Raw genomic sequence first — 25,056 nt, 5'->3', positions numbered from 1 at the left:
CAGTTGTCATCTGCAACTGCTCCCAAGTGATTGCAACACTTGAATGCTTTTGTGTAGCATGGATCATTCTAGAAACACAAGATACAGTTGTTCCCCATTCAGTTTTTATCTGACACCCAGACTTTGAATGGGTTTCGATTGTCATGAAGTTGTCATAGCAGCCTAATCTCCACTGGAGAAACTTTTCTATTGCTTGTGAAACACCCAGAAATCCTCAGGAAACACTGAAAGGAAAGGCTCATGCAGTTAGTTGTTTGCAAAACATTAGAGTAAATGAAGTTACACATGAAGTGTTTTTGAACACAGAGACAAGCTCTCCTGGACACACCTGCCACGCAAGCTGTAAGAAGAATGATGCCAGATATGTTTCCCTACACAGCAAACTTACATGGCTTTCTTGAGCCAACACTTCCCTTGTCTCAAGTGCTCCAAACCAAAAACTACAGACTGCTTATTCATGTTTTATTTGTTAGTAAACTTACTCAGCATAAATAAATAAGAGTGGCCATTGAGTACAGGTGGCATCCAATGAGAAGTGCTCTTGAATGGCCCTGGCATGACATTATATAGCAGCCTACTTCCTCTGGGATCCTGCAATGGCAGGCTTCTCTTCACGGGTGATAGGAATACTTCGCTCAGGGACGTCGCTTTGTTTTCTCGGTGCACTCACCGTCAGGACACCATCCAGAGAGAGCGATGAGGTTATGGTCAGGGGATCCACGTCAGCTGGGATCCTGTATTTCCTGCTGAACTCCCTGGCAATAAAGCCATGCTCATCCTTAAAAGAAGAAGAGAAGGAACAGCGCTGATTAGAAGTTTTCCCTCAGTTCCACCTAAACCATGGGCTTTTAGCATAAAGTTTGAGTTCAGAAAGCTTCAGCTCCCAAAGGAAAACTTTTCAGAAAGTTAGAAGAGTTTTTATTATGAGATCTCCCTTAAAGATCTGAGAACGGCTGAAGCGAGAGAATGCCCTGCCCCTGCAGGTGGTGCAGGCACCCTTTGCAGGACAAGGCTTTCTCCTCCAGCTTTTGTGCCTGCCAGCTTTGTTTCACAGTGCTGTGCTGCCATGGCTAAGATGTAGGACATACAGCTACCTCCAGAGCCAGCAGCCCCTCCTCCTGAGGGTCTCTAGGCCCTCAGAATACACATCTCCCCATTGAGCTCTTCTCAGCTCTAGCCAAAAAAACCTTGCAGAAGCTATTTCAGAATTACGAGCTTCCAGCATCTATGAGTACTGCTATATTTTTTGACTGACAGATCTATTCTCCCAGAAGCTTTTGGAGCTGATGGGTACACTGATACAGCTATTTTATCTCTAGGATTTGTTTCCTTCTTGCAAGTAGAGGGGGATGGGCAATCCCTGTTATGTACAGCCTTAAACGTGGCTTTTGACCTCTCTTTGACCATTTGCCACTGAGCCAGCAAGCAGCGGGACGACTGACAGCAGAGCACAACCTTTAAGGCCTACAATCTGGTAAATGGGTATTTTCTCAGGAACAGATAGCCTCTTGCTAATAGAACAGGGCAATGCATAGATTCATTATGTGGTTTAATTATTACAGCTCACTGTTAACTTATTGAATGCCTCTCTGCATTCCTGTCTTCTTCCCAGAAAGAGGGAGGCCCAGAAATGCTCACTTCAAAGTTGATTTTCCAGTTCAGTTCACAGGTCATGCAACACCAGCACTAAATCTCCACTCTGCTGCTGCCCAGTCTGGAATCAGATGGGGGTTTGCACAAAGCAACGTCCATTAGGATTGGTTGATCAAAAACACTGGAAGTGTTTCAGAAGGAAAAAAAGAGGATTATTCTGCAGCCTTCTTGTTTAACCATAGATGAGGAAGCACACACTGGCTAACAGTGACACAATTAAAGAAGAAGTACCTGCCGCTCCTCGTGTTTCCCATGAATTTCTATCATGTCCCCGAGCACCTTCACTTTTAGCTCCTCAGGGGAGAAATGCTTCACATCAAGATTTACAGAAAATTTGTCCTTCTCCAGTCGCATCTGTAAAACAAGGAGACAACTTCAGGCAAAGGTTTCAGCTTCATCAGGCTCTCAGCATGCAGCAGGTCACGCTCATGCTGGGCTCTCCACATGCCCTGTCTGATCTGCATTCAGTCCTGGGATTTTTATCTGGCTCAGATTGTCTCTTGTTAGCCTGTTCCATTCATGCCCACCACTACAGCACATAAAGCATGATGCTTTCTCTCAGGATAAACATATGATAAACATTTTCTGGGGAATAAGGAAGAGATTTTCTCAATCTGAATTTGTTAAAACTGACTCCTACCAAACTTCTTCTGAGGTGTCTGGAGATTTCCAGTCTCTGCAACTGAATTTTGCTAAGTCTTTCTGGAAAAAGAAACTGAGTGTGCAGCTGACTACAGCTCATGTGTGTCACTTGCAGTCTTTTCCCTGCATCGTCACTCCTTAAAAACAAAAATAGCGTGTGTCAACTAAGCAGCACAACTAGGTCACCTCTCTTATCTGAGCAGCAAGGCTACTGCTGAAACTCTGAGTCACCTGCTGCTCATCTTGCCTCCTTCCCTTCCATTTTGCACTTTGTCATCTCCAGCAAATGCTGCTTTTTGCTGGCTCCTGAGGTTGAATTTGCATTTTCTGCCTGTCTTGGATAAGTCAGTGGAACTCAGCAGTGCAAGCTGGCTCTCTCTGCCTTGCTGCTGTGGTCACGGTCAGGGAACACATGAGGCTCCTCTGTTCTGGGACATGGAGGCAGCTTCCATGCCAGTTCTAGCTAACTGGTTTCCTCAGTTTTACCTGGAAGGCTTCCTGCTCCTTCTGCTAGATTATTTGTGAAGATTTCTCCAATGAGAAAGTCAGATGTTGACGCTGTTACCTGTGGTGCTTATTATGGCTGCTTCAGCAGATGACCAAACCCAGGTGACTAAACCAAGGGAAACATTAAGCAAAGATTAAGAAAATACTTCCCTCTCACTCTGCTGGCTTTGAGTAGCTCTATAAGTTATCATAGACAGCTGACCTGCACACTGAACAAGGTCATTTGAGCTGTGTGCCTTAGCCCCTGAAGCAAGCAGGTGGCCATTTAAAGGCCCTCCTGTCCCATATCTCTCTGAAAACACTGCTCTGTCTGCCAGAGATGCTTTAGCTTTGGCCTCTCTACTCAGCAGCTGGAGGCTCCCATGCTGCCTGGCATGGGGGTCCCACTGCTCCTCTGCTTCTCAGGAGGAAGCAGAATGGAAAAATTTTCAGGGCAGACAGAGAAATCAGGCTTTCTCCTTTCTCCTGCCAGTTCTGCAGTCATTCGCAGCACACACACAGCTCAGTTTGTCTCTGTGCCCATGGCTGTGGCAATACTTGCTCTCAGTTACAAGTGATTAGCAGAGCGTGCAGAGGTCCTTACCTAACACAGAGGAGCAGAGGCAAAAACTCAGCACTCTTTTCCCTAGGCTTTTCCTATTAACAACCCACAAGCAGCGTCCCAGCTCTCCTGAGTTCCCAGCTCCAGACCCATCAGGATGTGCACCCAGCGGTAACAAAGAGCAGTAAGCAGGGCAGATTACCTCCGAGAGTCCCGTCTCCAGCCAACTGGGCATCCGAAAGAAGGGGGATCTCATCAGGAAGGGGCTGAGGCTGGGGGAAGTAGGGAGCAGCTCTGACTCCTGCAGGTGCTCTCCAAATATCTGGTCAAAGATACGGCTCGGTGTCAACCAAGAAAACAGAGGTCTGCGGATCAGGGGGTTGTGAATGGTGATATCCATCGGAGCGCAACGGAGGAGCCAAGCAAACGACTGCTGCAGAGCTGTGCCCAGCACAGGGGGCAGCTTTATACCCACGCGGCTGGCGGGGCCTCTCCCCCCGAGGCCTCCCGAATAGTGGTGTCAGGGATTTTATTGTCCCAGTCCGGGACTGGTCCCTTCAGCCCAGGAGCGTCTGGGGGTTTGAACAGATTGCTAAGGAGGGGGGGGGAAGGGGAGAAGAAGACAAGGAGACTAATGGGGCAGCAAGAAGCCAAGCTGCCCGGCTGCCCGCCCCGCGCCCCACATGCTGTTTATCTACTGAGTCCCAAGCAGGCTTGGCGGATATTCCCAGCTGCTTTGGATGCCAGCAGGATCAATGCAGCTCCTATCTTTGGCTCACATGAAAAAGGACAAGGGGCTGTTGTTCCCTGTGACAGCACCATGGCTGCAGCTCCCCACTGCACCCACGCGCCTAGGAGGGGCTCTGCCTTCCCTTAAAGTGAAGGAAGCCCCAGGCCATAGCTGGAGGGCAACATGGACCCCAAAAGGTCTGTGCTGAGGTACTCTGGTGTGAAGCTCTACAGACTAGTAAGCACCCTACCTAAGCACCTACTAGTCTGTGCACACTAAGGATGGTTTCCACAGGGCATCAGCTGACACCTCTTGCCCTTTGCCCACTAGAGAAACCACTTTGCGGGAGAGGGCAGAAGAGCCCAGCACTCTGCAAGCAGAGATAAAGCAGGCAAACAGCAGCCCTGCAGAGCTGCACTGCTGCTTGCTTTCTTTGGGATGCAAACTCCCTTGTTCTGTTTTGCACTGCAGCAGTCAGTTCAGATCATGAGGCTGGGTTCAGCCCAGAAGCTGTCTTTAAAGGACAAGAGCTCTGAGTATCTGCAACTTACATATAGCCTTATGGCTCAAGGGCACATCAATCTCATTGCTAGCACCACCAGTCCCCTGCAAAAGGGCCTGACCCTCTTCCTGTTCACTTGCCTGCAAGATTAGGGAGTAGAATTCACCCTCTGCAGAAGCCCCAGCCATACTTTGTCCAGTTCCATATTATGTCAGCAGTAGTGCACCTGCTCTCTCGCACCGCAGAGACATGGAAATCTTTGGTTTCATAGTATAAGGATCTTAACTGGGTACTAACTCCCAGTTCAATAAAAGTGGATCTAGACCAGCTTCAGACCCTGCTTAATGCATGACCTCCTGCACAGGCATTCCTCTGATCCCACTGCACAGCACTGAAGCCCTGGCCAAGGCACAACCTAGACAACTGGCTCACAGTTCTGGAGTGTCAGCATCAGGGTCTGCTTAGTGCGTGCCACTTAGCAGTCTGCAGCACCTTACCACACCCAGGAACAAAAGACTCAGCTTCTGGGGAAAACAAATCCCTTTCTGTGGGGCTGTTTTGAGGGCTAAGCTCACAGCGATGGCTTTGCGTGACTGCACACAACCTGACCAAGCACCAGCCACCATTAGGCATTGTCCTGTCTTCTGCTGGGTTGGGAGTGGCAGTTGGGGGCTCAGTTCCTGTCTCTTGTCCCCTGCCCAAGGCGGGGAATCAGGGAGTACAGGATTGCACCCTGCCAGCAGGCAGAGCCTGCAGCTCTATAGGAATGCCATGAGGAGCTTCCCTCGTCACCCTGGGGAGGCGGCCTGGGGCCTGTGTGCGAGGCTATTTTGGTCCGTCTTTTTATCATACACTCCTCCCTGTGGAATTCACCCAACTAAAACCTTGCAATCTGCAGCCTTCGCTCTCAGAGGCAGCGACCGCTTGGACAGGCCCCTTCCTCAGCTCTCCATGGCCACGCGGACTGTGCCCCACGCCTACCCCATGAGCTCAGAGTACGAGTTTGCCAACCCCAGCAAGATCTATGACCAGAACTTTGGAGAAGGTAAGCAGGGAGATGGGACCCCCGGCAGCTCTCTGTCTTCTGGTGCAGGAGGCTGGCAGAGTCCCTCTGGAGAAGAGCTTCAGGAGCCAAGGAAGCCCAAGCATGGGAACCCAGGCAAAACCAGGAGGAGATAGCCTAGGCACAGCCAGGGGCTCTCTCTTTAGGTCCACCTCCTGCTTCCATGCTCAGTGCTGGCTCCCCTGTCCCTCTCCTGTGCCCCCAGCAGTCTGTTGTTCATGCACATGCTCTGCAGCAGGGAGCAAAGCGCTGCCCCTTCATGCCCCCCACCTCACCACACCCCACAGAGGCTGTGACTGTGCAGGACGTGTCCCAGTGCTCTTCTCCATTGCCAGGAGAGGTTGCACCCTGCTCACAGGAGAGGCGTGCCAGCAGCAGTCCCACCTTGCCCACAGCAGGAGGGGGCGGGGTGGGGGGGGGGGAGGGGGGGAGTTTAGAAAACTACTGCTGGCGGGGGGGGGGGGGGGGGGGGGAACAGTGAGAAAAGCTGAGCTGGGGTGTTAAACACAAAGCCCAGCAACGGTTGGCAGAGAGGAAGGAATGTGGGCAGCAGCAGAACCATTCAGCATCGGCACAGCAGCATGAAAAGGCAAAAAGATACAAGGAAAGCCCTCTGGACAATGGCAAACAAAAGGCCTTTAGTTCTTCAGGGCAGTGTCTTCACCATCAGCATTTTCCATGCCCAGCCCCAGCCGTGGGCTTTGCGTTGCTGAGCACCCAATGCACCCACCAGTCCACCCAGCAGATGTCCTAGCTGGATGTCAGCCCTCAGCTTATGGCAGACGAGCATTTGGCACTGAGTGTGCAATCTGGAGGTGCAAGAGTAGGAAATGGCAGAGCCTCTGTCCCCATTGTAGAATCAATGCAGCAGCAATATCAACGTGTTTCAGGACCCAGCCTCCCCGCTTCTCCATCCCTTTCCCTGGGAAATCTCCCACTTCCCACTGGATCTCATTTCTAGGTGTGTCCCCATGTGAGATTTTAGCACCTGCCCTGTACCACGGCTACTACATCAGGCCTCGGATCAACAAGCAGCTGGATCGAGGCACCTCGGAGGTCAGCCTTAATGACCACAAGTACGAGGTGTTCCTGGATGTCTGCCACTTCCTGCCTGACGAGCTGACAGTGCGCACTGTGGACAACCTGCTGGAGGTGGTGGGGCAGCACCCCCAGAGGGCTGACCGCCATGGCTTCATCTCCCGAGAGTTCACCAGGACCTACATCCTCCCGCTAGACGTCGACCCCTTGCTGATGAGAGCCACCCTGTCCCACGATGGCATTCTGAACATTGTGGCTCCCCGAACAGGAAAGGAGGTGAAGGCCAGGATCATCGAAGTGAAGATAATCCAGGAGCAGACAGTGGGGCAGGAAGAACAGTCTGAGGAAGGAAAAGGGAAGGAAGAGTCCTAAAGGCCCCAAAGCTGGGCTTGAGCAGGGAGGGGAGGGGGGAGGTAGAAAAGGGAGTCACTGTGCCAGGCCCCTGTTTCTCACCATCAGTGTTTAGAAGGGACGCAGATGTGCCTTTGCCAGACTTCTGCTTCTTAAGGCTGATGATCAGAAGAAGGGGCTTGGAAGTGAAAAAAGAGGGGGACTAAAGTGTTTATGGAAGGGACTCTACTGCAAGTTTTTCTCCTGCACCATGCTCTTCTCTCACCCCACACTGCAAGGGCCGCTCTCACCCAATGCTCTGAGGCTCTGCACCCGCCCATGCAATCCCAGCACCTTGCTGGTGCTGGCCTTTGTGGAGATGCAATGCTGTTAAGTACCCACAGCTCTCAAATGGAAAGAGGAATAAATCTGCCTCCAAGCTTCACTCATTTGCCTTGGACTCACACTGCTCCTGCCCACATCACTGTGCAGCAGGAAGGATGGCTGATGCCTTAGCGGCTTGGAATGCAAGGAGCAGAGCAGTGGAGAGTTCATGCTGAACTCGTATGGACAAAAGTCCCATAAATGAGAGTTTTGCCCCTTTAGCAGACATGGTGATGCTACCGGCTACACGAGAAACGTCTTCACAGCCCTGTGACATGGGGCTGGGGATCGGGTGTGCTGCTGTCAGCGGCAGCTGCTGCCCAGCCAGCCCCAGGGCTCAGCAGGCGTCAGGCACAATCCTTGTCGGTGCCAATTAAAGCAGCCAGAATGCTGTGTCACCGGCCAAATATGGGGGCCCTGGCATAGCTCAGTGCAGCCCTCCTAAGGAGAGATAAAAGCACTGAGGTCCCCATGGACAAGCCTCTTCCTGTCAAAATGTGGCTGCAGTCTTCTGCACTCCTCTCTGTGAGGAAAGAGGGACAGTGAATAATTCAGGTGATGCCAAAATAAAAATCACCTTTACAACAGGTTTGTCTAGGTTATTAGTAATAATTTCAGAGATAATCCCGCATTAATGACTTCCAGTCACCTGCTTGTAAGGGCAAGAACTGACTGGTCCTTCAGGAGCGGACTGCCCCACTGTGTGCAGCCCCCAGCACACACCCCGTCCGACTCACAGCATCCATCTGAGCCCCTGCAGCAGTCACGGGGCCTGGGCTGGGTCTATACAGGGCACGGATCCTAAGAGAAAAGTGCCTACAGCAGTTCAGAGTTCTCTCTGCGGTAATGCCAGCTTGCCTTGCACCCGTACCTATTGCAGCACACTCCCAGTCTGCGACATTGCAGTGCAAACGCACAGCAATACAACCATTACACAGTTCTCGTCCCTCTCTTACGAGCCCCGTCCGCTCTCTCCAGCAAGTTCATTCCTCACCGCTGGGCACTCGCAGGCTCGCGCTGTGCCAGGCTCGCAGGCTGTCACTCAGACATGCTGAGGGCAGCTGCCGGGGGGGAGGGGGGAACTGGCACTGCCTGGTGCCGCTCGGGGCTGCGCCCGACGCTCGCTGCTCGGTGCTGGAACCGGGCGGCTCCCGTCGTGGCGACGGGCTGCAGGGGAATGCGGTGCGGCAGCCAAGGGCTCCCCGGCTCTGCCAATGTTTTCAATGCCTTTCTGTTTCTCCAGTGGAGCTCAAAGCAGCAGCTCCAGCGTTTGCATTTGGGGCTGATGGGAAAAGGCTCCCAGCCTCTTTGTTTTTCCTCTCCACAAAGCAACGTAGTTATCCCAGAGATCAAAACAGTGGCTTACTGAATCAACAGCGTCTGTGGACAAATCCTGAGACACAGAGTCTGCAGTTTTCCAAGAGTACTCAGACTCCTGAGAGCACCAGGCCCGTGCAGCAGCCCAAGAACTAGTCCTGCTGGGAGCAGGGCTGAAGCCCACCTGCCCACATCGGTCAGGCCCGGGCTGCAGGGCTCTCGGGAGCCCAGTTGCACAAGGCAGCAGATTCAGCTCAAGACTGTGCAGCTTGAAGTGCAGCTCCCCCAGGAGAGCAGCTGTGCCCTCGGCTGAGGCATGGTAGAACTCTCCTCCTCCTGCCGCTGCTGGAAAGCCCTAGGCTTTGCTCTGTGCTCAGGCAGACAAGCGATGCTGGGCAACCGGGAGCAGGGCTGCCACCCCTTAGCCCACCGGAAGGGAGAATGGAGCTTTCCCCAGCTGTCAGCACATCCCTTGGAGTGTTCAGATCTGCACAGAACTGCCAAATTGAGGCTGTAGGACACAGTTTCTGTTCCAGGGCAAAATCAATACAGTATCCTTTGACATTAAGTATAACCTCAATAACTAGATGTGTTCTATAAACCTACTCCCACTTCTGCTGGGCCACTGCTTCCCTCGCAGGAGATCCACTCCCTTCCCCAGGTGATGCCATACATTTTCCAGACATCGCACTTGATACGCACGAACAGAACTGACAGCTGTTCTCCCAGAGCTCCCGCTTTAGAGCTCCTCTTGTGCAGGAACACCTGAATCCCTCCTGCACCCCTTCCCTGCCGGCATGCTAGGAGTGGGACAGCGGAAGGCAGAATTCCTGCCCTAGGCTTGGCCCCGGGGGACGGCAGCTGTCCCTCCCAGCCCCGGGCAGCCGGCGGCAGCCCCCCGGTAGATGGCACACACGGGCCCGGCGCGGCGGCGAGAAATCTGATCCTTCAGACACTCCCTTGGAATAGCCAGGGGCCGAGCGGGGAACCAGGAAATACAAGCCGTGCCCGTGCAGAGAACGCTCCGGCTTCATGGAGGAAGGAGCGGCATGGGCAACCGCTGCAGCTGCGGGCGCCCGTGGTGAGTACGGCGGGGCGGGGGATGGCGGCCGGAGCCAAACTCGGGCAGCGCTCAGCGGGGCTGCAGCGGGGCTGCTCCTCGCACCTGCCCGGGGCGGGGCGGGCCGGGGGCTCGCCTCGTCGGTGCTATAGCTGGGTTCTGCGAGGATCGAGTTGAAATCCGTACAAGAGCCTCAGCGGAGGTAAAACCTCCAGACTGTGGCACTGCCCGAAGGGCAGCGGCCCCCCCCGCCCCTCTGCCCGGGCCGCGCCGTTCAGATGCTGTCAGGCTCCCAGGAGGAGGGGCGGCTCAGCCCCCGATCTCACGCTTTGCCGGCCCAGCGCATGGGGTGGTGCTGGGTGGGAACACGGAGTGCTGAGAGCGCAGGGAGAGCTGTGGGTATCAGGTGAAGCACAGGGAACTTTCTCTCCAACACTGCATTTGCTCAAGTAATAGAAAATCATCGGAGCTTTTTAATAATTAAGAGGCACAGCATCACCTAGTGGCTGGAGCCGAAGAGGGGGTCTCTACACCCAGAGTCTGTGATTCAGGAATAGAAATTGCAGATGGAAGGGGGGAAGCTGATTCTCGACATCACCTTGTCTTCCACTTCCTCTGCCCTATTGCAGGGGTTAAACAAGGTGCCCAAGGCGCTCTCTTCATGGCTGCAGTGAACAAGAGCCTACACAGGCCCCTTGGAGCTCAAAAAGCACCATCAGCACACATCCTGTGGCACCCCCAGGTCTGAGCAATACATTGCATTAAGGCCATGCATGAACACTTCTGCCTCCTAAAGAAAGCCTAAACCCAGGCTGGATGGTCAGCTGCCCAGTCAGGGCTCAGCAGGAGAGCAGTTCTCTGCTCTGCCTGGGGAGCAGTGTGGTGGCAGCCTGGCTGCAACTGCCTCCTCAGGGTCCGTGCCAACTTCTGCTGTCCCAAGGCTGCAGGACCAGGACTGCTGTGTCGTTCTGGGTGTTTTTCCCAAATGGAGAGTTAGAAGCTGGGGTGGTGTTTCTGCTGGTGGTGTCACCACCGTCTCCCTGCTCCCCTCTGACAGTAGAGGACTAAGCTCTGGCCCAAGAGCCTTTTGCTCCAGCACCCCTGTGGGACTCTCATGCTAACTCGTGCCCCATATAGGGACCAAAGCGGAGCTCTCCCAGGAGCTTCTCACTGTGTCCTGCACAGGAGAGCACCTGGCTGAGGAAGGGCCTCAGGCTTGCAGGCTTCCCTACACTGCACAGGCGGTGAACAGACAAGTAAGGAGAGTGGAAGGTAAATGAGTCTGTGCTGTAGGTAATATGGCTTGTAGGACACTCACAGAGCACCATGACCAAGAGCAGACTGTGGTGCACTGAAGCCCCACTGCAGAGGTCTGCGTGATTCATGGCTTTGCCTTGGTGACAGAGGGAAAAAAGATGCTGCTTAATCTTAATTCAGGTATTTCTGGGCACCAGTAATGCTTTTATTTCTGGGTACTTACTTAGCATCAGCAAAGAACAGGGCTTCCTAACTAAAGCTGAGACTTACAAAAGGAGAGGTAGGTACCTGCCTTTTGTATGGAAGGGAGGAAGTTCCTGAAGTCTTAAGAAAATCCATTTCAGCAAACTTCTTCAGAACAGAAGCTGTCAGTGAAAGAAAGCATGCCCTGGGTTCTGGATGTCTCTACAAGTTCAGCCCTGGGCAGGATTCTCACTTCAGTGTGCATGGGCAGCAAAGGATGCCAGAATTTGGGTCCCAGCATGAAGCAGAAATTAGGTTGGTAATGACATGGAGAAAGGAGAAGCAGCGGTGCAGGAGCAGGGATACATGTTGTCATGCAGAATACAGCATGTATCCAGCAGGCTGTCAGTTAGTTAGTTACAGCACGTCTGACCTGGTTTTGAGAAGAAGAGGGGAGAGGTTTGCCTTGCTTGTTTCCCTTGCCACATCCATTCTAATTACTGCAGATCTGAGGCAGAGAGATGCTGTCTCCTGCCTGGCTGTGATTAGCCCGCAGACAGTCTCAGAACAGACTGCACGCTGGCTGCTAATGCTCACTCCACAAAGAAAGACAACCAAAACAAGCGAAGGCAGTTGGGAAAGTTGGGGCTGGAACGTGCCTCCCAGCAAAGAGACTTTGGACCCTGCTGAACTTACTTCGCATGGTGCTGTTTTAATTGCAGCCCACAGCCTGACTGCAAAGATGCAAAGAGCTCCAGCACAAAGCCAGGCAGGGAGGGTCCTGGAGACCCTGTGGGCTCTTAGCAACAGTGGTGGGGGATCTACAGGTGGGAACCACACCAGGACAAAGCTGTAAGAAGCAGAGCTGGATCCTTTTGTACAGCCTTTGCATTCCCCAGAGCTACCCTTGCTTTCCCAGCTCCTGGTTAATAATTACCAGCTGTTTTGAAGGTCTCCTGGTTCTTTGTCATTCCTTTTCTCCTTTTGCCATTAGAATGCCAAAGCCATTACCACACGATCAGCCCTGCTCTGTTGCTCCCAAAACTACCTCTAAAACTGTGCCTCAGGCACCTCTTTGCTCCTACCTGTGGCAGATCTGTCAAGCAAATGCAGGACACGCTTTGGACCTTGGAGCTCTCCAGCCCCCTTCAGAGCTGGCTGCTCACATTCAGCTGCGCTGCAAGTTTTGTTAAGTGCATGTGTGTGTACAGGAGCAGCTGCACCAGGGCTGGCACCTGCTCCCTTCCAGCCATACAAGCATTCTGCAAGGATAACATTTGCTTCATGCTGCAAAGATAACATTTGTCTCATGCATCTGGCCTGGAATGTGACATGTCTCTGCTCTGGCCATGCTGCCCAGCCAGTACCAGACTGTGGGAGTTTGGCTCTGCTGTTGCATCCAGAATGAATTTGGCTCCTATTTGTGCCATGGCTGGGACATGGTTGTGTTTGGCTTTTCTCTCTCTGGTCACACAGGTACGGACAAGATTTGTGTTTGGCTTAGCTTACATAAAGTGTGTGACTTGTTTGGTTTGGTTGTGTTTAAGTGGAAAACTGCGATCAGGAAAAACAGTCTGAAAGATTAAATTAGCATGTTGGCTGTGCATAGCTGCTCGGTGGGCAAGGAAGCCAAAGCATGGGCTATCAGAGCGTCTTGTTCTAAGAGAAATGTTTCATGCTAATGAAGATCATGGCTCAGTATCCTGTAACTTTGATCATCCAGCTGTGGAAACATAGTTGCAGTGAAATATGTTCTCCTTCACACTGATACCTGTGCATAATAGGACTGCCAGACAGGGCTGAAAGGCAAGGAGCCTTGGGGGTGTCTGTAGCACGTAGTAGAGGAATCATAGAAGAGGGACCCCTGGACCTTTTCCCTGCAAAATTCACTCACATTCAGAAGGTGCCTCATTCCCTCAGCAGGGCTGGAGCCTGCACAGATGCTCACAAAGCTCTGAGTGGAACCTGGCAGTCCCAGACACCCAAACAGGGGTAGTTGGATTGGGGAGAAGGGAGGAAGGGCTCTTGGATTTCCCTGCACAAATGCAGAACCTTGGGATGTGCTTCTGAGTTTACATGTGATGAAAGCAGATGGTGAAGCTTCTCGAGGCTGACATCTCTCTTCGATTCCAGGAACTGTCCTTCGCTTTTTAAAAGGAAGAAGGAAAAGCAAGGTAAGGATTTGTGAAGGTGCTCTAGAGTGCAAGAACAGTGGGAGTAAATCAGCCCCTGGATAGCTGGCATTCATCAGTGCTGGCTGCAGATGAATCCCTTAGCTGAGGTCCTCTCCCAGACTCTTCCATATTTGACCTTTCTCAAGAGAAGTCTGATAGAGGCAAAAGGCAAAATTTCATTGAAACTTAAAGCAGGGGCAGTGATATGCCATGGGACTTGGCAAGAGGATGGGAAGGGGCTTCACTGGTATCTCTGAAATATCTGAGTTGTGCACCTAAAAGTGTCTAAGTACCCTGTCGTGCAGCACAGCAGGAACTGAATCAAACTCCCATAAGGGCCGCAAACATTCATCTGACATCAGTGCCTAGAATAAAGCAGGGAGGAACTAATGGCCTTGTGTCCTGTGGCCTTTGGACCATGCTGGGCAAAATATGTTTGCAGGCAGCAGAAGAAATAACAAAGTTAAAACTGGATCTGACTTCTCCAGAGGCCTGACAAGGAGACTGTCTGTGCTGTGTACATCCTTCTAGGTTCTGCCAAGAACATTGTGGTCCACAGCATGTCGTCATCCCAGGAAACCTTATTTTTTCCAAAGAAACAAGCCCAGGCTTTCTTCTCAGAGATGGGCCTCAGAGACAGCATGAGGGCTGAGGATGTCAGATGTGGTGGAAATCTGATTTGTGTCCAGAGGAGAGAGCCCGTGTGCCAGATGCTGCTTTTTGGAACTCAAAACTGGAACAATAAACAGTTATGTTAACCTGATCCGCTGGTGTCTCTTTTTCAGGAACCAGTGTGAGACATGAGAGCCAACAGCACCAGCCTGGCAGGAAGGTAAACAGCTTCATGGGGTTGTTTTCTGACTGGATGTTGGCAGAACAGAGTTGACCACCGCTTCCTAGCCTAGATGAGTCAGATGGACATGGACTCTTCATTCAGAGCTGTGACATCTCATCCAGTGTAGGCTGGGAGGGCTGTGGGAGCGACATGCATTGCTGCACAGTGATACGGGCCTAGTTTTTCTCAACGAACTGTAAAAAATGCAGTAGGACGATGCCTGTCTCTGAGCCTGAGGTGTCAGTGGGCTGGGTGGTACAGGGGCATGTAGGGCATGCAGGTCAGCTGACTCCGAGCTCTTTTTTTCCCAAAGGCTCCAGCGTATGAAAATGTCACGGAGTTTCCAGTCTATGCTACCGTGAATAAACCCAAGAACACAAAGCAGGATGACAGCATTCATTATGCAGACATCCAGGTGTTCACCAAGGTGCGGGAGCGCTCTGCAGAAGAGGTGAAGAACTTGCAAATGCAGAATGCCACAGAGTATGCCACCCTCAACTTCCCCCGGCCCAGACTGAAATACGACAGCAAGAATGGGACCTTGGTTTAAAAAGCTTGGTAGCCCCTGCCTCCTTCAGCAGCTAAAGGATTCCACAGATATAAAGATGCTGCAGGCTCAGGCTAACCTTATGAACACAGCAAGCCTGCCTACAGAGCAGAGCGGCCGCATCTTCCACCTGCACGAGAACACACACATTTACTCTCACGTGAGGAGTAGTCACCTCTGGTTCTGCTGGTCAAAAACCAACCTGTTCCCCTTGGCTCTGCACAGCTCTGTGTGGAGTGAAGCATACAAGATTCTGTTCTGGGGCAAGGAAGATGTTGCCATGGGATTTTATGCTGATATTAAGAACAGAATGTGGTTGATAGTGGGAGGAAATTGCATGGAAGTTCTAGCAGTAACTGCCTAAGGAAGTTACTTCTACAGTAACTTCTAAGGAAGACTAAGGTCTTCCTCTGGTACCAGCTGCTGCACACTGCAGTCATGCACATCGTGCATCTCCTTTTCTCAAAAAGCAGTATTTTCCCACCATGCACAGCACACTGAGACCAAGGCCAGAAATGCAGAATTAACAAAGGGATACAGAACAGTTCCTTCCATTGAAGGTGGTACCAATTGACATTCTTATCCCAACATGCACAGAAGTGAGCAATGAGCTCTTTTCTCTGAAAATAAAGAAAACCTGCAGCTTATCTGAAAGGCAGCCACTTAAAGCCACTGCCTATATTTAGGGTAGTTACCCAGTCCTTGAGCTGCAGTAGCTGTTTGCATGCCTGAGACACTGTGAATGAATCCTGGACAATTTTAAAGAGAGCTTTGCACTTCTTCTCCATTAATTTTTTATTTTGTGTTGTCAGCCTTAGTTATAAAACCCTGCAACATAGAGTACATGCCATGTGGTGTCTTCTGCTAAAACTCCTGAAGACGCTTTGGAGAATTTGCTTATGGGTTTAAAATAGTGTTAGCAGTGCAGGACAGCAACCGTCCACAATCTTCTACCACAGGACTGCATCTGACAGTTGTGTTGGGAGCTGAGAGGGCTCCCAAGCAGTGTCCTCAGGCCCTGAGTCAGTAGTTGGCACATTGTGTTCCTAAGTAATGGTCTGCATGGCCAAACGCGGGTCCTGGAGCAACCTGTTTATTGCCAGTGTTGAAAAATGGACATCTGGTACCTTTTATAAATGTGCAGTGTTTTGCATATTATGGCTCATCTAAATGCAAAAGGAAAACCATGAGGGAGTTCCTCCTTGTAACAAAGAATAAAGCTGGTACGGGTACTGTGTGCTAAGACAGGAGTGCTGTGAGGACCAGTACTACAACCTTTCTACCTGAGCAGGTCTTTTTGCTTGTGCTGTCCAGCAGACATCATCAGAGCTATTATAAGGCCAGACTAAAGTTTGCAAAAAGGCTTTTTTAAATAATGAATGGGAACAGTCTATTTTTCTACCTGAACAGGATATTTTATTTTCACCCACGCTATTGAGCTGAGCCCAGCTGGGCTACTGGAAGGCCTGCAGTGTAAGGCATAGTCATTTAGGTTGGAAAAGATCTCTGAGGTCCCCGTGTCTGACCGCAGCCCATCCTGCCGTGCCCACTGGGCGCCCTTCAGCGGGCAGCCTGCTGAGGTATGCCGTGTCCTGAAGGTGGCCCTGCGTTTAGATCGGCGGTAGCGATTCGGCTTGATTGCCAGGCCCCGAACTGATCAGAAGCCAAAGTCACACGTTCTGAAGTTTTTTCCTAAAAGCCTTGTTTTTGCACTTGATTAACAGACTCCAGCAGCCTGTGTTGATATATCGAATGCTCCTTGGACATTAAAGATAAGATTTTTGATTCGAGCTGATCGACTCGCACTTTCTTTCCCCTCCCTCACTGACGGAAGGACGCGCTTCACGCCTTCCCGCCCCCTCTCGCTTCCCGCCCCCAGGCGGCCGCCCCGCCCCCGCCCGTCCCCATGGCAGCGGCGACGCGCGCGGGCCGGGCGCAGGTAGGGCGGCAGGGAGCGGGCTGGGATCCGACGCGGAGCCCCGTTCTCTCTGAGAACCCCCTCCCCGGGGCTCCGCAGCCCCGGGGCCCCATCCTGCCCTCTGGGATTCCCCTGTTTCCCCGCGCTCCGGCTGCCCGGCCTGTCAGCGCCTGGCACCTGTCCGCCGTTCTGTTTTAAATTAGCAATTCCCACTGCTGCATTGGCAGCGCTGATTTGGATTCCTCCTTCAGGAGGGGGGAGATAGTTGGATCCCATGGGTGCTATGAGCCGATGTCATCGAGAATCTTGTGTAACATGTTCTGAAGGAATCCTGTCCACCATCCTCGCTTTACGTGGGGAAGAAAACAAAAGATGTGTAACTTCCTCCAAGTCCACGGATGTTAAAACTTAAATGTATTTTTTTCTACAGAAGGCAACAACTTTCTGCCCTGGATACACCCACCATAGAGGGGAATTGCTGCCTTCTGTAGGATGGTACAGAAGGGTGCATCCAGGCACCGCACTGCTGAGTCCGTTCCTGCCCTTCGTGCTTCTCCCCCTCAGGACTGAGGACAGAAGGCGTGCTGTGCTGCTGGTGCGTTACTGCTGCGCTGAGCGGAGCTGTGGCACCTGGCATGGGAACGCGGCTGGGCGCGGGGCTCTATCCCCCACCACAGCCTGCTGCGGCATCTGTGAGTGTGACTGCTCTGTGGGAGCTTTGTGGGGAGGTTGGGAGGGGCACCCTGTGACTGTGCTTCTGAATCATAGAATCACTGAATCGCAGGATGGCTTGGGTTGGAAAGGTCCTCAAAGATCATCTACTCCCAGCTTCTCCACCATGGGCAGGGTTGCTGACATCAAGAACCAGCTCTGACTGACCAGGGCCTCATTCAACCTGGCTTTGAATGTCTCCATGGTGCACCCACAGTTCTCTGGGCAGCCTATGCCAGCGCCTCACTGCCTCAGTGTGAAAAACTTCTTCTGATATCTAATCTAAATCTCCCTCCTTTTGTTTAAAACCATTCCCTCTTGTCCTATCACTGTCTACCCATGAAAAAAGTCATTTTCCCTCCTGTTTATAATCTCTCTTTACATACTGGAAGGCCTATCCAATGAGGCCTCTCCACAGCTTTCTCTTTTCCAGACTGAATAAGCCATGCTCCCTCAGCCTGTCATTGTAGGGGAGGTGCTCCAGCCCTCTGAGCACCCTCGTGCCGTGTGCCCTTTCCAAAAGCTCTACATCACTCCTGTTTTAAGGGCAGTACTCCAAATGGAGCCGTACAAGGCAGAGTGAAACAACCATCACTTTGCCCTGCTGGCCATCCCTCTTTTAATGCAGCCCAGAATACTATCGGCCTTCCGGGCTGCAAACAGACACTTGCTCACTCATGTTAAGTTTTTCATCTGCCAGGACCCTCAGGTCCTTCTGCACAGGGCTACTTTGAAGGAGTTCTTCTTCCAGTCTGTATGCATATCTGGGATTGCCCCAACTCAGGTGCAGCACTTCGTACTTGGCCTTGTTGAATATCGTTAGGTCTACATGGGCCCACCTTTAAAGTTTGTCAAAGTCCCTCTCGATGGCATCCCTTCTTTCTGTTATATCAGCTGCACCGCTCAGCTTGATGTCTTCCAAGATGCTTTGTCCCGCATCTTGCTCAGGATTCAGCACGACGGTTATGCTGAGAGCGGCCAGGAGAGGGCAATGCTGCCAACCAAACCTGCACGGCGTGTTTGTTCTGTAGGTCAGCCATAGAGCCAAAGGAGCCATAGAGCCAAGATCCTTTTTGCATCGCCGCCCCCCATTCGCTTCATTTTGGAATTGTTTTTCAGGAATTTTAAAAGTCTTTCTTGAAAGTAAGAATTACAACGAATTATTTTTAGCTGAGAGGACCTTTTTTTTTTCTTACTGCAAATAAAACATTTAAAGGAATCTTTTACAATGCTATAAAACTGAAAGAAAAATATGATCCCTGCTACAAGAGGCTTGATATTTAAGAGTGAAATGCAAAAAGGGAATTTAATTTTTAAAACTTATTTTCAGCACACACATGTACCCAAATGCATTTGTGTTACCACAATAAACTGAAGAATGGCCCAGCATACTCTGCCACTCAGTCTATCCATCAGAAATGGCCTAGTTTCTATTCTCTGATATTCCTGTTGTCAAAGAGAGGCAGTTCTGTTTCAGAGATAAGGATCCCCATGTAGAAACAAATCTTCGGATGACAAAATCTCTGATGGACAGCACGCTGTGAGCAGGTCTGTCCCTGGACCTGCCATGAGTAAGGAGAACACCACCCGCTGCCACGTTCTAGTGGGTGGAAGCTCCTTGGTAGGGATATGAGATTGAAAGCGATCACCTGAATTTCAGATTTCAGTCCCAGCTTTTGTTGATCCAAAAAGGAAGGCAGGGGAGGGTGTCCGACCTGAGCATTGTCTCCAATCCAAATGAAATTCTTCACAGTTCCCCCAATATGTTCAGCTGATGATCTTTTGCATTTCTCAGGGATGGCATACCATACTATGAGTGACACATCTAGCTTTAAGTCCTTTTTTTTGTGCCAAGAAATGGGAGAATGGGGAGTAGGGGTGAGAGAAATGCTTACCAGGATAACAAAAAATGTTGTTTCTTAAGTCATTTCCACTGAATGCCACCAAGGTACATAATCAGTGAACTCTTTTTGCAGTTTATCAGCTTATTATGATTTAAACAATACCTTTTACACATTAAATTATTTTTATGCTTTTTGTTTCTCTGCTGTTTTCACAGATTATCTCTTTATCCCATTTTGAAATCCTGAAAATTTGGGTCATGTCTCCAGTATAAAGTCTGTGATGGGGGACTGTCTGCCTGTGGCTTATCTCCTCTTCAAAGGACAAGTGTATCTAGAGCTTGTAGGGATTGTGAGCACATAATTCTTAATCTGCTATCAAATTCATAAAACCAATTCCAAACACAGTCAGAGAACACCTCGCAGCCATCTGTCACCTCTCCATAAAACCAAAGTACACTTGGTTTCACTGTAGTACTTCTGCAGTTTATCTGGATTTGTGTGTGTGTGTGTATGTGTGTGTGTTTACTTCCAGAAATTGAAGGAATAGAGGGAAGGGATGACCTCAGTATTCTTACCTGTAAATGTCTTCCATGGATGTATGTTTACTGTGTAGCATTGAAAAACAGTTAATAAATATAACTTTCTTTGAGATTATTATAAAGTTCACAGAAAAGGCTCAAAATTAGTTTTGTTTTTCAAATGGAGTCACCTGCTGATGGAGAATCCGTTCACTTAGGTTTTCTATGAAATGTAATTGAAATTGCAAGACACAACCTACTTGTCTGCACTGTATAAATGGGGAGAAATATTTCCTGTCATCTAGTTAATGGCGTTATGAGTCATTTTGAGTCTCAAGAGCAAATTGGATCAAAGTGCTAACCACCAGCATTGCCTCCTTGCAAGATTTTATGCAAAGATTCACGGTACTGTATAGTTTGCTTAACAGATGTGACATAGGAATTAAAGAAAACAAAAGTCTCAGTTCCTACTGAATTTGGGAAAGTAAATAGGAAAGGCAAACGGAATATAACTAAAACTCATGTCACGAGTGGCGAGTGACTTGTTTTTTAATTACTTGTCTTAGTTGTATAAAGAAATTAGCTGTTGCTCATTTTTCTGTATTTTACCTACATCTTCCATATCTGACAGAGAAAACTCTAGAATGGTAAAATTATGCAATGGCTTTTTCTTCCAGAGCCTTCAATACTTAGGCAGGAAAACATGTTTGTTTTTCCCCTTAGATATGGTTAGCCAGGTATTCAGAACCCTGAAGGCGTGGTGTGTTGCTCGGCAGTGCTTGCTGTGCTGCCCAGCAGGACTGGCAGACAGCCCCTGGCAGGAGGGGTTCTCCATATTTTCCTTCTTTTTTCAGGGCACTTCTTGTAAGCTGAGATGAAGTTTGGGAGATTGCCTGAAGATATTTGATGCATTTTTTTCCTGGAATGAATGTAGTTACTGTTGATTTAGAAACTTTGCTGGTGGTTGTATTTAATTCTAATTTAAAGTTTTTGTCCTTATTTCTTCTTTCATCTTCATTGCCACAGCAGCTAGAGTGGAGTCCAGCACTGTGCAAATGTTATTTGCTGCATTGTGGCCTCATCTGCAGCTTCCTGTCTCCACAGGGTTGCTAAAAATGGTGCCATTTCTTCAAGGCTGTGAAGCAATTGCTGAAAGTTTAAGCTGGCCAGCTCTTACAGTCTTTCCTCTCTCTAGCTAAGCAAGACATCTGCTATTTGCTGACTCGCTCCCTGCCCCCATGCCGGACAGGGCTGGCTGTGTTTGGTGGGTTTGAAAACCTCTTTTCCGCAGCAGTTTTCATGTGAGTACGACTGCTGGAAATAGGTTTCAGATGTTTCCCCAACTCAGTGCTTGGGCTGCATCTTGTAAGCTGAGGCGTTTCTATGGGAACCGTATGACATCTCTCCGCTGCTCTCCCAGCAGCTCTCTCGTGAGCATGCCCAGTGCAAGCCTTGACTTTGGCTCAACTATCTGCGTGCACTAACAGGCTGCACATATGGGATATGAATGCGGTTCCTCATGAGCTCCAACTCTTTGTCTTTGGGAGGAGGAGGAAGAGGCTGTGCCCAGAGCTGGAGGATCTGCCGTACGCCTTCTGAGACCCTCACCCCTCAGTGGGCTCTTGGAGAATGCTTGCCTGCTTGGCCAGGGGGAATTTACTGGATATTCTGCAGGAGGGCTTCACGGAGGTAAATAAATGCATGCCCCCAAATCCCACGCGGACTTTTCCAGGGTGAGGCAGTGTGCTTTTCTGCAGCATCTCTTAGGAACTGCAGTGTCTCCCAGTCCTTTGTGGAGAAGAAAAAGAGAAAAATGAGCAAGATTTTGCGGCCAGGGAACAGGGAGAGTTGTTTACTAACAGAAGGCAATATGGGGCAGCTCCACAGGGGGACTGCAAACCAGTAGTAGTACTGAAAAGTTTGTGGCTGGATTACAGCTGATGATTTTATCTTGGAGATTTTATTTTGTAGAGCTTTTACATTTGTACAAGAAAATAATATAAATTGCAGTGAGTTATGGAGAATGGCTTATTTTATGGAATGGATTCCTTTCTTGAGTATGTGAGGTCTCTGAATCTGACGGCTGTTAGAAAGCCTGTAAACAGCTTTTGGGAGAAGCTGACAAAGAGCATGGTGTCTTTTTGTTTCCCATCATCTTCTGTAGGTTGAATTTCAGAAGGACAGAAATTGACCTGACTCTGGAAAACACGGTTTTTAAAGTGCTCTTTATTTTTTTATTATTGTAGTACTGGGGAGACAGATAAATCATAAGGAGTGAAAACTACCAAGAAATTGCAGAGATGGGAATCCTGTGACTGCATGGGGAGGGCAGGTTGCCATTGGCTTTCCTGTTCAGGGAGCACAAGAAGTTGGTTAGGTCAGACTCTGTGTGCACTCAGGACAGAATGCCTGGGCAGCTGCTGCCTGGCTGCACTCATTGTGCAGACCATGCTGGAACACCATTACCTGCCAGTAAACTGAGGAGGAAGGAATATTGTGAGGGCTCATGATGAAACCAAACAGTGGCTGCTATGTCCATTCTCACATGGTGGCAGGGATGGTCTCTTGGTGTGTTTTATTATTTCATGTTTTGCTTGTGCTTCCTGGTTCTTCACCCCTTCATGGCTCAGACACCACCTGTCTGTTCTGCTCCCATGCTCCATTCTTTACAGAAAACGCACATCCCTCCTGGGCTTAACACCACCGGTCATCAAGGAGAAATCAAACTGAGTATGAAATGTGAGCCTCACAGCTTCATGCCAGCCACAAGTGTCCTCTGATTGCTCTGCTTGATTGTATAAATATTCCATCCCCTCTTCCACAGAGTATCTCAGACTTGCTTTTAGCTAGTAACGTATTGCTTTAGTTTAAGTTATGGAGGCTTCCTGTTCTCAAGAGCAGCTGTGTTTCCCTGGTGTAAACTAATCGTAATCTGTATACTCATGAGAGCAAAGAATATTTTTATGTTCAGTGCTAGCCCCACTCAGAGCATCTGCTTTTACCCTTAGCTGCTCAGCTGTGGAAAAAATTCCTTCTCCCCCCCATAAAAACTGACCTTCACTCTCCTGTCAGACTTCATTTCACACAATGAACGTAGATATTGCAGGAATTGCCTTGCTAACACAGGCCTGCTGTTCTTTTGATAGAGCATCCTTTTGACCCAGGTGACTCTTGGTGACTAGATACCTTGGAATACAAGGATGTACTTTACAAATCTGTGCAGAGGAGATTAACACACACAAGTGTCATACTTAAGCAATGATTTTCAAGAGAAAAAAAAAAAAGGCATCTTCTGCTGGTTTTGAGAGCAGTGAGAAACATTGTTTTCTTTGCTTATAAGTTTTTATAGTCTGCTTCTACAAAGGTATCCCAAGCAAAAGCAAAAGAAACCTCAAACTTGAGGGGCACTGGGTGGCAAATTACAGAGCTCATTTAATCAAGGTAATAATGTCAGAAAGCTTAGAAATTATACAAGGCCTTAAAATTACATCCTGATGCAATTAGTCTGTCCTTTGAACTCTGTTGTTGCAGACTTTTGGTTCAATGCTCTAAACAGACAGGACATTAAATGCCTTTCATACCGAGACCATCCTTATAGTACGAGGGCTATTATTTTTGACCTTGTTAGAGCTGGTGTTAGGCTATAAAGAAAAAAAACAGAACGAAGATTACAAGAAGCATTATTCTTCCAGACAGAGTCCCTAAATCCAAGAAGAATAGATTCATATTCATCAACTATGTGTGTATAGAAAAGATGACTTCTCTTATAGAAGTTGGGAGTCTAACGTGACAGCAAGGATGTCAGGCCTGTTGAAAGCATCTACCAACTACAGAATGACTTTACCAAGAAATATGTGCAATTCCCTAATCTCAAAGGACGTGAAAATTTAACATGGTACAGAGCCATGTAGATGGCACTGAAGGTAAAGGACAGAGCAGCATATCAAAGCACCATGATCTACCTGTATTCACTGTAGGGCAGACTGGGCTGATGCATAGTTGAAAGAAACATGAGCCCTAAGCAGCAGGTGGTGAATTGCACTGCTTAAATGAGAACAGCAAAGAGATCTAGAACTGGCAGGAGATTTGCAATAGAGCTGCTGCTTTTCTTCTACCGTTGGAAAATATTAGTTAATGGCTCTTAGTTGTAATTATCTGTAAGGGCTCACAGAGCATGAGATGAAGTGCTGACCCTGAAGACACCATATCATGGGCTGTGGAGAGAAAGCACAAAGTAGCTCCTGATCTCAGCAGTACGCTTTCCAATAAGGAGGAGGTCTGAGACCTTTCTTCAGAGTGTGGCTAGTAAAATGGTATAAAATGAAATCCTGCACTGCAAAGTATGTTTGCTAAAGAACCTGTAATTTGCTAACAGAAGTACCTGCAGTTGTTGAACTCCTTACAACTGCAGGTGGCCCCTAGTACCAAGCTTTCAAATTCTCTTCCACCGTGAAAAGTCTGTTAGGGCTTCCAGAGTCATTTAGATGCAAGCGCTCTGCAATGATCACTGTAGGAGCTGAAGCAGTCTGGGCTCCAAGTTCCTGCAGGTAGGAGTTACTCTTCCAGTTGCAGAATGCAAGGAAACCTGGCCTTTTTTTGGAACACAAAGCTCTGTTAATATAAATAGGATTAAGCTTAAGTTCACCACAATCCTGATAACCTCTGCTCTGTATAGCAAACCTTAGGCTGCTTTGTTTTTCCTTTGAAAATCCTGTTTTTGAAAAAAATGTTGGTGAAGGACTTGATCTTAGTGTCTTCTCCATTAAGTCCAGGATTTAGGTGAAAAGTTCAGACTAGCATGTAGAGAAGTAGCAGAAATCTCCTTGGTGGCAAATGGCTGAGCGAAGAGTTACTCAGGGAAAAGAAAGGGACAAGCTAGGATGAACCATTGCTCTTCCCTCTCTGATTGCTCTTGGATATAGCTGTCAGCCAGGAGTTGTTTGAGGTGAATTGTCTGGAGCTGCTGTTCTCCTGGCAAAATAGAGTGTAGCAAGTCTTGTTTTTTGTTTGTATGCGCTGGAAGATGATACCTGGGGTATTTTTGCTTTGCAACAATTTAGGACTCTTGGTAGTCACTAGCTCTTTAGTTTTTGGATATAAAATCAGGAAATACTGATCACTCCAACCATCTGAGCTTACATAGGAAAATCTTATGCTTTAGTGGAAAAAATATGTACTGTAAGTCTGCTAATGAAATGTCAACCTTCAGTGCTATAGCAGCTACTGCTATGAAATTCTCTCCCTTGTGGTGGTAACATCCATCTTCAATTGCCTTCGAATCCTCCTTTTAGCAGCACTGTTA

General features: G+C 49.3%; 4 protein-coding genes across 9 annotated transcripts in view; 3 read left to right on the top strand and 1 right to left on the bottom strand.

Moving 5' to 3' along the window:
• Positions 1-448: 448 nt before the first annotated feature.
• Positions 449-3,986, bottom strand: CRYAB (crystallin alpha B). The gene is made up of 3 exons (XM_003212760.5): positions 3,546-3,986; positions 1,885-2,007; positions 449-778 (listed from the first exon to the last, which is right to left on the bottom strand). The coding sequence occupies exons 1-3, from the start codon at positions 3,741-3,743 to the stop codon at positions 575-577; spliced, it is 525 nt and encodes a 174-aa protein (XP_003212808.1). The 5' UTR covers positions 3,744-3,986; the 3' UTR covers positions 449-574.
• A 1,445-nt stretch (positions 3,987-5,431) lies between these two features.
• On the top strand, positions 5,432-7,977 carry HSPB2 (heat shock protein family B (small) member 2). Its single transcript, XM_010723775.3, has 2 exons — positions 5,432-5,620; positions 6,600-7,977. The coding sequence occupies exons 1-2, from the start codon at positions 5,527-5,529 to the stop codon at positions 7,046-7,048; spliced, it is 543 nt and encodes a 180-aa protein (XP_010722077.1). The 5' UTR covers positions 5,432-5,526; the 3' UTR covers positions 7,049-7,977.
• A 1,670-nt stretch (positions 7,978-9,647) lies between these two features.
• Positions 9,648-16,553, top strand: C26H11orf52 (chromosome 26 C11orf52 homolog). 2 transcript variants are annotated; one of them, XM_085209344.1, is made up of 4 exons: positions 9,648-9,788; positions 13,341-13,381; positions 14,167-14,213; positions 14,530-16,553. In XM_085209344.1, exons 1-4 carry the CDS (start codon positions 9,757-9,759, stop codon positions 14,764-14,766), a joined length of 357 nt encoding a protein of 118 aa, XP_085065470.1. In that variant the 5' UTR covers positions 9,648-9,756; the 3' UTR covers positions 14,767-16,553. The 2 variants fall into 2 exon arrangements, with proteins under 2 accessions (XP_085065470.1, XP_085065471.1); XM_085209345.1 differs by lacking the exon at positions 13,341-13,381 and having other exon boundaries at positions 9,667-9,788.
• Positions 16,554-16,646: 93 nt separating this feature from the next.
• Positions 16,647-25,056, top strand: part of DIXDC1 (DIX domain containing 1) — a 32,911-nt gene continuing 24,501 nt past the window's right edge. For 2 of the 5 annotated variants that reach the window (XM_085209324.1, XM_085209323.1), the window contains exons 1-2: positions 16,647-16,702; positions 17,112-17,276. In XM_085209324.1, the coding sequence (XP_085065450.1) occupies positions 16,670-16,702; positions 17,112-17,276 (198 nt within the window). In that variant the 5' untranslated portion in view covers positions 16,647-16,669. Of the gene's footprint in view, positions 16,703-17,111; positions 17,374-21,188; positions 21,444-25,056 lie in introns of those variants that run through there. The other 3 variants (XM_019622869.3, XM_010723773.4, XM_003212759.5) reach the window with 3 other exon arrangements.

The sequence above is a fragment of the Meleagris gallopavo genome, chromosome 26 (genome assembly GCF_905368555.1).
Source record: "Meleagris gallopavo chromosome 26, MGAL_WU_HG_1.1, whole genome shotgun sequence".
Taxonomy (NCBI): Eukaryota; Metazoa; Chordata; class Aves; order Galliformes; family Phasianidae; genus Meleagris; species Meleagris gallopavo.
This window is presented reverse-complemented; position numbering and strand designations above follow the sequence as displayed.